The 13,502-nt window shown below is 38.7% G+C and overlaps 1 protein-coding gene across 2 annotated transcripts; it reads right to left on the bottom strand.

Moving 5' to 3' along the window:
• Window positions 1-51: 51 nt before the first annotated feature.
• LOC131777470 (interferon regulatory factor 2) lies at window positions 52-7,813 on the bottom strand. 2 transcript variants are annotated; one of them, XM_059093775.2, is made up of 6 exons: window positions 7,690-7,813; window positions 6,983-7,365; window positions 4,505-4,626; window positions 2,649-2,700; window positions 1,668-1,711; window positions 52-1,059 (listed from the first exon to the last, which is right to left on the bottom strand). In XM_059093775.2, the coding sequence occupies exons 2-6, from the start codon at window positions 7,332-7,334 to the stop codon at window positions 937-939; spliced, it is 693 nt and encodes a 230-aa protein (XP_058949758.1). In that variant the 5' UTR covers window positions 7,335-7,365; window positions 7,690-7,813; the 3' UTR covers window positions 52-936. The 2 variants fall into 2 exon arrangements, with proteins under 2 accessions (XP_058949758.1, XP_058949759.1); XM_059093776.2 differs by lacking the exon at window positions 7,690-7,813 and adding an exon at window positions 7,412-7,528 and having other exon boundaries at window positions 6,983-7,340.
• Window positions 7,814-13,502: the final 5,689 nt, after the last annotated feature.

Raw genomic sequence — 13,502 nt, 5'->3', positions numbered from 1 at the left:
CTCCTTCCTTTGCCTATTAATATCAATCAAGTAACCGTGAAAAACTTGAAATTCTGGCGTATTTTTATTTCCCAAAACTTTACATCGAATCTTATCACTCCATGACACCCATAGAGGCCAATATAAAGATTCATTTACCCTTGCTCTTGAAAGCTTTATCATGCAATACAACTCTTGAAGTTTACTTTAAAAAAATACTTGGTATTTACTTTATCGCGCTTAGTTAGGGTATTAGAAGAAAGAATCTGCGCGAGATGAATCCCATTTAACAAAACTGTTACGAGGTGCTCCAAGTGCTTTTGAACCAGAGGCTTGGGTCTAGTCGTTGTGCTTCAAGTCATTTCCTAACAAAGTCGCCTCAATTTCTTGCAACACCAAGTTACGTTAAGCGTTTTCAGAATTGAAATTGACAATTACGGGCTAACGCTTTTGCGAATTGTATCAAAACGAAAAAAAAAAACCTTTCTTATTGTGACAAACCTAAGAGGGAAGAGAGATTAAGCTGAGACTGAATCTATCACCAGAAGACAAGTGATTTATGGAGTTTTCATCGGATTTCCGAAAACACCGATTTCTTTAGGAATAAGCTTATGTGCACGTGTCCAAATAACCGGTCTTTTTGGCTTGATTCTCTCTCACTGAAAATCAAAAAGCCTATTAACGTGTTCTTCAAAAGGGTGTTTGCACCGAATCCTGGATCAAGTGCTAAGCTTGCTTCCTCTGTTAAAAAAATTGTATTAGTGAACGCTTTTTTAGTTATTTTTTCCTAAGATAAGACAAAACAGACGGAAAAAGAACATAGACAGTAAATCTAACTTAAGTGCTTGGAAACTAAATCATAACATCTACACCAACACTAAGTTGGTTTTATCGTATTTGGAACAACGCGAACCTCTTTCAGAGAAAGACTGGTTGCGAACAAGCTGTAAGAAGGCATCATGGGAACTGGAACGGGTTCAAACCAGCATGGTATGAATCTGCACTTCCACCTGGAGAGCTAAGATTTGGTGAGCTTAGATACTCTGGCGAACTTGCTTCACTCATCATTTGATGTACCAACTGTAGAATTCAGAAAAAAGTTGATTAACAACTGCATGTCAATAAGAAATCTGGAATTACTTTAGTTTTGCCTCTAACCGCTTTGTGATTGGTCTATAAAACTCACACCACCTTTTCAACCAATCAGGCACAATGCTTTAAGTGGGCGGATTTGTGCGCACCTTACAGTGAAGCCGCTAGAGGCTTGGGGCGGAAAGCTTCGCGAGTCGTTTTTGCAGCTGCTGCATTTGTTTTCGTCGAATGCCAAAAACCGCGCGTTACTTTTGCTGAGTTCAGGTTTAGGATTAAGCGTACTTCAAATGAGTGTTGTTGAACCAAAAATTTAGAAATCAAACTATAACGACAATCATTTGGAAAAAGTGACCTGTAACAAGTAGCCAAGGGGAACTAAAAACAAAAGCAAGACAACAGCCTTAAGCGCGGGAAAGCGCGGGAAAGCGCGGGCGACCAAGTCACGTGGGACTTCAGTTTTGCATCTGATTGGTTGAGACGTCAGCGCAGGTTTACTCAGGTCACCTCTGTTTGGCCATTATGATAAGCGTTATAAAAAAAAAAGGAAAGACTGTGATAGTTCCTAAACAAACAAAACAGAACGAAGCCTTTCTTACGTTAACAATTTCTTCGTCACTCAATCCTGTACTTTCCCTTCTGTCTACAATAAAGACGTTAAAAAAAGAGAAACGAAAGTTTTAGTGCTCTCATTTATACTCACCCCTGGAACCTTCGTAAAACTCACTTATTTTAATCCATAACATTAACATTGCTCAGCAGGCGCAAGTCAAAGTCCCACGATCTAAGGAGAGGGAGAATCCTGGGAACGAGGTTTTCAATGCGCGTGCGCCATTAAATTTGAAACACGCGATGAACACGCGAGGAAAAAAAGGAGCCTTTGGTCGTTTATCCCCGCGCGTGCCCACGTATACGCTCGTGGCAACTCGCGTTTTGAAATTATGCTTAGACTGCCACCCAATGCAACAACCGTCATCGGGTTTAGTTTTTCACTCTTGTAACCGAGCTTGAAGTTAAACTCAGCAGGATGTCTCAAGTGGAAACAGTTTCGCTTGGTTGCCAAAGGGAAAAAAACCACGACCTTTCGGGTTCTAAGCCAGTTTCAAAACCGAAGTGTTTAAAAGGGAATTTCCCAATCTAGTTAACATTCATGTTAACCTTTCTCTCAAATAAACAGATCAAATTGTTCAAAGTTACTTAGGCAGGTGTCTTCACACGAACCCAGTCAAACAGGTTTGCTTGGTTGCTTAGATCTCGCCCCAGCTGTAGAACTGCAATGAAAATCTCATTGTTTCCACATAAGGAGGCGGGCTGGCCTAGATATTGGTGGCCCAGACATTTCAACCTCTCAGCCCAATCGAGGGACGGTCATGTCTAATTCATCTCAGTAACTGAGCTGAAATTTCTCGAAATTTAAGCTCGGTAACCAATAAGACCATCAGACAAACTGTCCGTCTTTCTTGATACCGGGCCAGTCAGTTTGTAGGGGCTCTAACGGAAAAGTCCGAGGGAAGGATGCAAAAACATTGACTGTGTTTATAGAAAGAGCCCCAAATAATTCCATTTACAAGTAAGCTTACCTCGACACGGCCATCTGTCATAAGCTTCCGGCTCTGCCGGGTAGGAAGAGGGCTGAAAATAAAAGTTAAACTTGCGCAATCAATTGTGTTTATAGGAGGCGAAATTTATAGAGGTACTATTGTTTATTTTTGACACCCCATAAAGTACACAGTACAATTGATTCTGTCATACGGATGATTTAGTCTTAAAAATAACCCCTCAGATATCGCGGGAAGTTGTTTTTGTAATATTATCACCTTGGGTGTCAATAAACAACTGCTTTCCGGGAAACTCGATATTATCAAAGGTGATTAAAAATCGTTTAGTCGTGCTAACACCACCGAATGAGGGACGTCCGTATATCCGTAATCAACCCTTTTGATTCAAGAGATCCCAAAGGAACTGTAAAACCGTTCTCTCGAAGGTTTCAACATCCAAATGTAGTTTGCAAAGCAACTTCCGGTTCCGCTCTTCATCCGTATAGCAGCTGTGGTCACGCAACTATTTCAAATACAAACAATCTTTTGTTCGCTTTGTTTCATTTTCGTAACTCTATATTCTCAAAATGATAAGGCATAATATTTCAACTGATTTCCAAGAAACGTCACCAAGCGTCATTTTGACATGACACGTTTGTGAAAAGCATTCTTTGAGTTGATGCAAATTTGGATAAATTGGAGGATTTTTTTATGACATAAGGATTGTATCCGGAGAAAGCTGTGAGGTGAGTCATTATGTAAACGCAGAAGCTTTGAGCAGCGGCGGAGTAGTCATGCGTAATTACGCAGCGTGTAAGGTTCGTCGGCTGTTTGTGTTACCTTAGCTAATGATGTGAATTTTAGGAACCACATTGCTCTTTTGTAGTGAAATGTCTCTGAATCGATGAAAGTGAAAGTAATTTTATTATGATTTAAGCGGTCGTGGAATATCGAATTCTTATTCATTCAAAGTAGTCGGCGAGTGGAGTTCGTAAAAAAAATCAATTCTGCCTACTAATTAGGACGCTCAAGCGAGATCATTACTTATAAAATTGAGAGGGTAGCTATGAGATTAAAGATTGACTTCCAGCTATAATTCGCAGATCTAGCAATTTTTTTTCCTGTAAATCTCTTGAGGGGTGGAAAACTTTCCTTTCCTAAATCGCTCTCTCTTATGTAACTCGTGAACCTAGAATTCCGAGAAATTGACTGGTGGAACAATATTTGTTTCGCGTTGCGAAAGCGATATCACTTGAAATCGCCGATTGAAATATCTCTTCGAAATTTCTGTAAAACGTCAGTGGATTTGAGATAAATTTCTTCAATATCTTCAAACCCCATCTAAAAAACCAAACTTGTCATTTAAATTCAGTGTTGATTATCTCGTTAGCTTTTTTCAAATACAGGGAATTCCCAGAAATTCGATCAGAATCCTCAAAAAATCAGTTGAAGTAAGCAGACTTCGCCAGTCTGGGTAGAACCGATGAAACCGAAGAGATATCGTGCGTGTAGAGCCGGACATGACCGCGTGTACTCCGCGCGCATCGAATCCAGAAGTCGCGGGTGCAATTCTCAAATTTGGCAATGAGGGCTTCAGAAATAAAGATTATTGCTAGGACTACCTGACGAAAGGTAACTAAAGGAAATTAAGCCGTTTATTTTAGATTTTTTTACATATATTTGGAGGAGATAGAGAAGGGTTTAGAACCACTGGAAAGAAAAATCTGTTTTAAGCGGCCCACGAATTACGAGGTAAACCGGAAGCAAAAAAGTCAAATGTAGGATGATTTTTTTTATGAGTTTTACATGTTTTCCATAAGAAAAATGCTTCTCACTCCAGCTGTTGCAGGAATTACTACATTTGTGTATGAGATGAGAAAGCATGGAAACTTGCTTACCTGGTAACACACGCCCAAAGTCGGAAAACTGGTCTCTCTAAAAGATAGTCTTGGAGGCTGAAATACGGCTTCGCTCCTTCTTATTTCCGTTGTCTGACTGGTGGACAACAAAGGCGGATTCTCTGTGAAAAGAACAGGGAAAATCTTTTATCTCTACGTGATCATGATACAATTTTGAAATCATTCATGACAAGTTTCTTCGAGACGACAAAGGGGTTTTGTTTCAATATTTTATACAATTTGTTGTTTACTTTTTTAATCAAGAGCCTTGAAATTCATTTCAAGAAAGTGATTGAGTTGATTCAATGATGAGAGCTTAGTACAGCGTGCTAATTAACTTTTTGATTCATTGAAAGTTCATTCAAACTTTATCTTTCCATCATCGTGGTTTCAGTTCTCTAGTGCTCTATTTAGTTCCTAAAACTCATTGTCTGAACCGTGCTGAAATTGCCGAAGGGCTACATCTTTTCAATCAATCCTGTCTTGTCTGAAGATCAAAAATTAAATCACATCTCTAAAGCGTCAGCGCGCTTCAAAAATTATTCTTTCACGCAAAAATCTGGGCGATCACGTACCGAAAGCCCAGACAGTGAAAGAAAACCACAATATTTATTATCAAATTATTATTAATTAAAGCTTTCCAACTTTTTACTGAACAAGTCTTTACTTAATAGAAATTCAGTTGAAACGCGAAATACTGATTATTTCCTGGTTTTCACTCATGCTCTTGGTATCGCTAATTTTCTTCAAGTCACATCGGTAAAACTTTTGTCCCAGTGAAAAAATGGATGGCAAATAAAATTCAGTTTGCTATTCACTTAAGCGACGATGCAACATTAAATTACAATTGCTGAAGCTTAAGTTGACAAAACACGTGTTTGAAGATGAAGAAAAGGCCCATTTTGAAGAGTACCTGTCGGTCTACCTGTCGCAAAATTCGCAAGTCACCGTTTGTGCATTTCGCCGCTGTCAACTTCCCGAAATAGCACTATTCGTGGCCATGTGCGTCAACTTGCTGCGAAACTGGTTTTTCCAGCTTTTTGTTCACATTCACAAGTACATGTTCAAGTGTATGCAATTATTAAAACAAAAAGATTACATGATCGTATGCTGGCCGAACCACTAATTTTCAAGTCTTTTGAGGACGAACTGTGAAACAATCTGTAAAGAAAGTCTGCAATATAAATGTAACACACTCAGTTGGGAAAATCCGATTACTTTCTTTACAAACAACGGAAAAGTTGTTTATAGAAATGATTCCTTCGCGATGATTCTTCGACGAAAGTGAAAGTAACCATGCAAGGAGGCCTGATCCGATCTCTCCCAACATAGATTACCTTTTCTTTTCCTTCATAGTTTATATTGTTTTGCAGCGCTATTAGATTCTAGTTCACTAATGCTCGTGTTCTTTAAATAAACAAACCTCACCGAATTAGTTGAATTGTTGATGCACCACACCGTTGCATCAGATAAAGATAAAAAAAAAATCTGCTTACGTTCGAAAGTCTATCTTAAATTTCATTTCTCAGTTACTTCGTGTTACAGCACAGAAGAAAGACAAAAGAAATCCCACACTCAGCAACCTGTGAAAGGAGGAAGGACATTTGGTAGATATTTGCCACGATATTTGCAAGTTCCGCACTTGCTAAAGATGATTTCTCGTTGATGAAGGCGTTTTTAGCTCAAGCGCAAAGCTTTGAGCTGTGGGAAAGCCTAGTTTGATGTAGACGTTAATTACGGGTGGTTGTGTAATGGAGTCTATTCTACCAAATTCTGAATGAATACCTACCTTTTTGTTGGGGAAAAATGGCCTAGAATACACTGACGAGTACAAATGTTTTTGGAAAGCCATCGAAATTAAAGTAACCGCTACTACATGTTGTTGGCTCAACTGAATACAACAACAACAATTTAGCAAACCAAACTACAGCTAGCAAAAACGTGATCATTATGAAAGAATTTCTTTAATTGACGGCAAGTTGACTCGATAATAGTTTGTAAAAAAAACATTGCTTAGGATTGACAATGTTTGAGGTCAAATAAGTCTGGATGTTCCATTCCCGGCACGGTTTCCTTTTTTCTAGGATGAAGGAAATTGCCAATATCAGGTGCTCAGTCGTTGGCAAGTCAATAAGGTTGTGTTCTCATTTCGTGCGCAAGCAAAACAAACTTTTCTGATTTTTAAGTGGAATCGCGAATGATCGCTGACACTCTGAATGGAAGAGAAGTTTTCACTGATGCTTTTTTTTGCTAAGGTTTCTACTTCAATTTTAGTAAGTTGCAACATTTTACTTGTGATTGCACGGCAGTTGTTTGCTAGATTTGCGGTATCACAAAATATTGCCCAATTCTGTTCCTTTTTCCTGTCACCTGAGGACTCGTTGTCTCAGTATTCATTACGGTGAACTCAGAGCTTTCTCTATATATATCACAAAAATTCCTGGAGTCAATGTTAGCCTTAATGTAAGCTAAGCTTACCTCTGCCTCTAAGCGGCCTCATTCGGTAGATTTTGAATGCATCCCTTCCACGCGGACAACTTTTGGTGCGAATTTCTTTGATATCAGGCAGAGCGTTTAGGGCGCACCTGAAATTCGTCTTCCACTTTCGAGGGTCAGCTTTATCCCTGCCTTCTTTATACTTTCCTGTGTATGTAGCCCAAGCTTGGAACAGAGCAGCATCTTCAACGCTCCATCCATGCCGACTGCCGTGCTTCCACGGTACTCTAAACATTCTGTCCTTTGGGTCTCCTTCCCATCTCAAACCAAATCGGCCTTCATTGATATTCATCACAAGCCAGTCGCGGAGGCGAAGTTTCTTTCGATGATGCATTGTAGTCTAATTGAAGCAAATTACGGAATCTCTGAAAGCACGAAAAGTCAGATAAAGAATAACTCGCATCAGTTTACCTCTATGAGTCAAACACTTCGCGCTCCGCAAACTTTCATGGAGTCACTTCGCTCCATGTTAAACTTCTTCATAGAAAGATCGTTAGCAGCACGGCAAGCGCTGACATCACACTGTTACATTTGCAAACTACATCACGGTATTTCACAATTTGATAATGAAATTCTGTGTGGGCGATTCAGTTTCAAAGGTGTGACCCCAAACACGCAAACTTCTGGGAAAGGAAATCGTTTGCAGGAATTAAGTGATCAAACAAAAAAACTACCCTAAATTTACTTACCCTTCTACCTGAGTTGCGCGTGCCGAGCGTTACAACGCTTGTAATGAAGCTTGATTCGGTGCAACCGAGGAAAATTACTGTGAGGCTTTTAAAACTTTCACTGACCAATCAGATCGAGGCTTGCTGGCACAGAGCCCTCATGATATTATCCCAGACAGCTGTCGTTATTCTTTTCATATCAAAAGTGTTATTTAACGGTCATGATGCTACTCAATAAATATAGTTTCGATCCTACGCGATGAAAAAACCTTCCAACTTTTTGTCAATGTTTACAAGAACGATTTAATTGCGCTGCACGAGTTAGCAAACAACGCCTATACGCATTTCAAACGCTGTGCGGTTGTTAACGTTCCTATCCAAGGTTTTTTGTTCGAGTTTAATGGTTAACTATTAAAAATTTCTTCCCAATATGGGAAGGTACGCAAATAAACACTTAAAAGGAACAGTAGAGATGTGCCGTTTTGCAATTCCAAAGAAAGAATTAGCTTCTTGACTTTACTGAATAACCTTGCTTTTATGTAACTCGTGTAGCATAAATTACCGACAACTTTATTTTTCCTAAGGGAGACAGCGAGGGAATTTACCATGTACAGTCATTCATTCAAGAATCTATTTTCAACTTCTGCTAGCCGTCATTTAAATATCACATGTTCATAAACAGGAAATGCCCAATTACTGTCTTGTGTGGTTTCGTATGAGCTACGGTGATGCTCTTTAAACCGGTCACAGTACAAAAATAGTTATAACGTACATCCAGCCGTCAAATAGAGTTAAGCTTTCGATTCGCCATGGGAAGGGTTTTAGTGCTTTATCGGAAAGAGACCTCATATAATTAACTTGGGATGTTCCCCGTGGAAAAATTTGCATCTTTACGAAATACGCGCTGAATGGTCCATATGTATGCAGTTTTTCAGTTTCATCAAGAGTTTCAGTAATTACACGTGTTTTCGCGGCTAGGTCTTTAAAAACTAAAACAATTTCATGATTTTTCAGTTTCTCTATGAAACGTTTTCCGGTCTAAAATTTAGGCTTTCTCAAAGCACATTTAGTGAAGCTTCATCGGTGGCACCAGCTATCAGCTACGGCTTTTGTTAAATTTTTTGGGACCAAAAAGAGAGATCAACAATAGGCTTTTAAAACAAAGAATTAATTTACGACAAGGTTTAGGAAAAATTTTTTGTTTCAACGTAGACTTCCTCTAGATACAATTATAGGATCTGAGATTTGTTAAACACGCGGCTAGGAGTGACTAAGCATGATTAAAAAGTTATCGCAGTTCATTACTAAGTTTGTTAGATAAACTCACACTAAACCGCAACATACATTAGCAATAAACCTGATACAATAGCTTTTTGCTGATACTAATTTTGATGAATGGGATGAAAAAGGAAGGTTACTTTTTCAACGTGTTTGAAATTTAGATAAAAAACATGCGCAAAGTATTAATTATACCTACTCTACTCATCGCGGTAAGCTGGATCACGGTATATTATTAGAAAAAACACGGGCCCCTTGTTTTTCCGGAATTTTATTACTCAGGAAGTTCAACGTGCATTATCTTATCAGAGTAATATTTATAAACCAGTTTAATGGTTCATCTAAATAAACAATACAATGTTACGCGCGATTAATATCGGCGACGTGTTCTATTCAAAAAAGGGGCTTCCTTTATCGTGTTGAAACAAACACGCGCAGATAAATAAAACACAGAGGTTATATCTGTGTATTCGAAAGGTCTCCACGAGTGAGTTATTCGATACTTTTTAAACGTGTAATGTAGACCAAACATCTTGATAGTCAAACACGTTTTAAGATGAAATTGATCCTGACCCATTACAGAAAAAAGTAAGTTTGTTTAAATCCCCCGTGGAGTTTCTCAGAACTTGATTAAGATTGAAGACAAAGATTGCAGGTCTTCTTGTCTTCTCCTAGGAAACAGACTGAAGGCGCTGCAGTCTCTCTTGTCAAGTTACTAATCGCATATCTTAATTGTTCTTTAAGACAATAGTGGCTATTGATTCAATTAAACTGAATGAAAAAAATCTGCAAATCAAATTCTTCGCCAAACCTCTTCAAAGTTCGCTAAAAGAAAAAAGAGGTGAGTAAGAAGTAATAAAAAACTAGATGAAATTTTTCAGTAACGATTGCTCGTTGAAAGCTGAAATCGTCGGTTTGTTTTGGCATAGTTTCAGCGAAGTCTTTTTGCCACGTTTACCCATTTCCGATGTAACATTTTGTTCAATATCAATCGGAAACACGTCGCAGACATTAGATATAAGTGATGCCATTATGACCTGATGATTTCAAAATAAATATTGGCTTAAAAATTGTACCAAAGAATGACAGATCGACCACGTTCACAACAAACCTAAGCGCTTGATTTAGCCCTTTTTTAAAATTCTCAAATAGCTCTTGATGGCCAATAGGCAAATTTCATCTGTTCTCAATACAGCAAAAAGTTTCATGTTGTATTTCACAGACGGCTTAAATCGAAAAGAAAAAAAATCGATTCATATTGCCGTTCGGGTTACTGTTATCGTGATTCAAATTATAAAGTTCCCTAGGGAGTACACGCCTTTCGCCTCGAGTGGTTTCTCATGATCCCTTCAAAATAAATTCTTCCAATGCAACAATTATGTCTCTGTAGAACGTGATTTTGATTTGAATGACCCCAAAAAGGGAAAAATAAAGAGAGAGGAAAACGAGGCGAAAAACCATATTTAGTGTTGTAAAATAATTCAAATAGTACGCGCGCTCTGATTGGCCATAAAACCATTTTACATGAGCGTATGCAAACACGGTTTTCTTTCCTCTTTCTTTAGTTATTTTATAAAAGAAATGTAAAATGGTTTCCGTGTTTACATAGCCTGATGTAAACACGCGGGAGGTTGGGAGAACACGAGATAAGCGTAGGAAACCACTCCGCTTCGCGTCGTGGTTTCCAGCTTATCGAGTGTTCTCCCAACCTCCCGCGTGTTTACATCAGGCTATGTAAACACGGAATCCATTTTACATTTCTTCATTAACAACTGAGTTGAAAACGTAAATTGGCCACCGTAAAGAGTTTTAAGGCTGACGTTTCGAGAGGAAACCCTTCGTCAGAGCGATTGGAGGAATTGTGGGTTGTGTGTGGGTTTATATGCAGAAAATGGAGTTACGCTAAAACGATGGCGTGTTTGTCTTTTTTTATCTTTTCAGCATTTCTCCTAAATTTAGCTCTAAGAATGAGGTACTAGAGCAAACAATTTCCCAAGGGTTAGGTCAGTTTGCTGTCTTGATTTCTTGTGTCACTCTACTCCTCTAAAGTGTTTTTATCGTGTTCAGTTTTTATCTTTGGTCACTCCTGGGAGTGGTAGAATTAATAGAATACTTTAGAGATACGAGTGATATCATTTTACAAGGGCGTGAATTAACGATATCGGAGAAGTCCCTAAACTCGTTCAACATTCAAATATCTTCCAAGGTTTTGGTACCTCCAATATCAAATTCCGTTTCAGAAATTGGTTAAAAGTTGATCAGTATTTGACAAAATGCAGCTTTAAGTCTAGATAATGAATAGAACTATGTGCATTGAACAAAGGAGATAAGTTTCTAAAGAAACTGTGGTACTACCTCGGTGGGGCGTATAAGATCATTTGGCCTTACTAAATGAGGTGATGATATAAACCGGCCGACGTAAAGGGTTTCGAAAGCTGACGTTTCGAGTTTTAGAGAGGAGAGAACTTCTAAACCTCTAATTAAAGACGCGTGAGATTGCTGCAGGACAATTTCTTCATATTGCAGCTGTCAGTGTAAGATATAATCGACGAATGAACATCATGAGGGGAAATTGAGCGAGAGAACTTAATTACTGTCGGTAGAGGGGTAGCGCACGATCCTCAACCCTGTCCGGATACCCCCGAGTGAAGTTTTCTTGCCTTGATACAGAAAAGATAAAGAATAATCCAAGCGAGTTGGTGGCTTGACTATCAAACCTTGTAGGAAAATGATCCAAGTAGGGACAGCTCGCACCTTACGAAAGTTGAATTGTTACTTTAGTCATTCTTCACGACTTGCACCGCAAGAATTATTTACCAGTTACTCGCCGAGGTAGAGGTGAACAGTCCTTAAGCGTCTTGTTTACTACACGAGTGCCAAGTTGTAACACGATTGCAAATTACGAGCGCTGTCAGAATCTCGTCTGTCTTGACTGTCTGCAAGAGATTATAAACTTGCTTTCTCTTGCTTTCTGTGATGTTTCTTTCAAACAAATAATAAATAAGTATATGATTTCTCATGGAATTTGATGTAACTATACACATACATTTTTTAAGAATACAAATTACACTCGCCCCACGTCACACAAATTAATGTTTTCTTTGAAAAATGTGTTCATTTACATCAAATCATGTTATTACCTCTACATAATTTATTTCATGGTCGGAAATTGAACTTTTGACCCACGATTTGTCTCCTGGGCTGCTCGAAGGTGATCAATACTTGCTAATCACTTTCGAACCATGATTAAAAGGGGGTAACTTCCTACAGAAACTGCGGTAGAGGATATTTAAACTGAGTTGCTAATATAAATTATAAAATAATTCAAATAGTACGCGCGCTCTGATTGGCCATAAAACCATTTTACATGAGCGTGTGTAAACACGGTTTTCGTTCCTCTTTCATTAGTTATTTTATAAAAGAAATGTACAGTGGTTTCCGTGTTTACATAGCCTGATGTAAACACTTGAGAGGTTGGGAGAACACGAGATGTGCGTAGGAAACCACGACGCGAAGCGGAGTGGTTTCCAGCTTATCGAGCTATGTAAACACGGAAACCATTTTACATTTCTTCATTGGCAACCGTAAAAAGTTTCTTAATTACTCGGCTTCGCAGAATGCCCGAGTTATTAATTGGGTTTTTTTTTTTAGTGTTGTCGTTCAGTCACAAATCGCCGTCTCGCTACGGCGCACGCGTGAAGGTACGTGCTAAAACGCATGCATAGTCAGCATAGAATGCGCACATGGTTGAGCAATGGCGTATTTATCGAAGGTGTTGTTGCTGAACCAAGAAAGAGTGAACAGTATGGAGTCTAAGACGCTAAAAACACGCACGAAGGTAAACACAGTTTGGGGTAGACCCGCGGTCCGCGAACTTTATGAGAGATCAATTTACGAGCGAACTCATGATTATGAGTGAACGTTCTCATCATCGAGGGTTATGCAATATCAAATCAGCTATTTACTGTTAAGCTACGTAGACTTTATCGTGTATTTAGACGTGATCGAGAACCCAGTAGAATACCAGTACGAACCCTGAAATGTCTGAGGAACAAGAGCAGAAAAATGATGGAATTTGTTTACAAGCGTATTCTTCCAAGTATACCAAAGTCTTCCAAGCTGCAATTTTACACTCATGTGAAGGTCAGAAAATTTTCAAAAATTGAAAAACATAAATGTAAGCGTGGTACAAAGATAATAAACTTAAATAAAATCATACAGCATGAAACGGTTTTGCTGAATTGTTCCAGGAGGGTTTATCAAAGGATAATTAAATGGAAATACAAAGCTAGACAGTATTTGTTATTGTTTCCTTGTAGGAGAGTTATATGTCTTTATAAGACCGAGACCAACATATCTAATTATTGTAAGATTAAGTTGACGACAGATATAGAAACGAATCCTTGTTCAACTTCATTGTACATTGACACAAGATATTTTACCGAGTGCGTATTATAGTTCGAGACCCCGTAAGAAGCCAGAGTTCACGCAGTTATGCGTCTTGTTATGCTGACGTTTCGGGCATTAGTTTTTCTTCCGAGTCAGCTTTTGAAACT

The sequence above is a fragment of the Pocillopora verrucosa genome, chromosome 5 (assembly GCF_036669915.1).
Source record: "Pocillopora verrucosa isolate sample1 chromosome 5, ASM3666991v2, whole genome shotgun sequence".
In the NCBI taxonomy this organism is placed as follows: Eukaryota; Metazoa; Cnidaria; class Anthozoa; order Scleractinia; family Pocilloporidae; genus Pocillopora; species Pocillopora verrucosa.
Note: the sequence above shows the minus strand (reverse complement) of the source record. Positions and strands in the feature narration are given on the sequence as shown.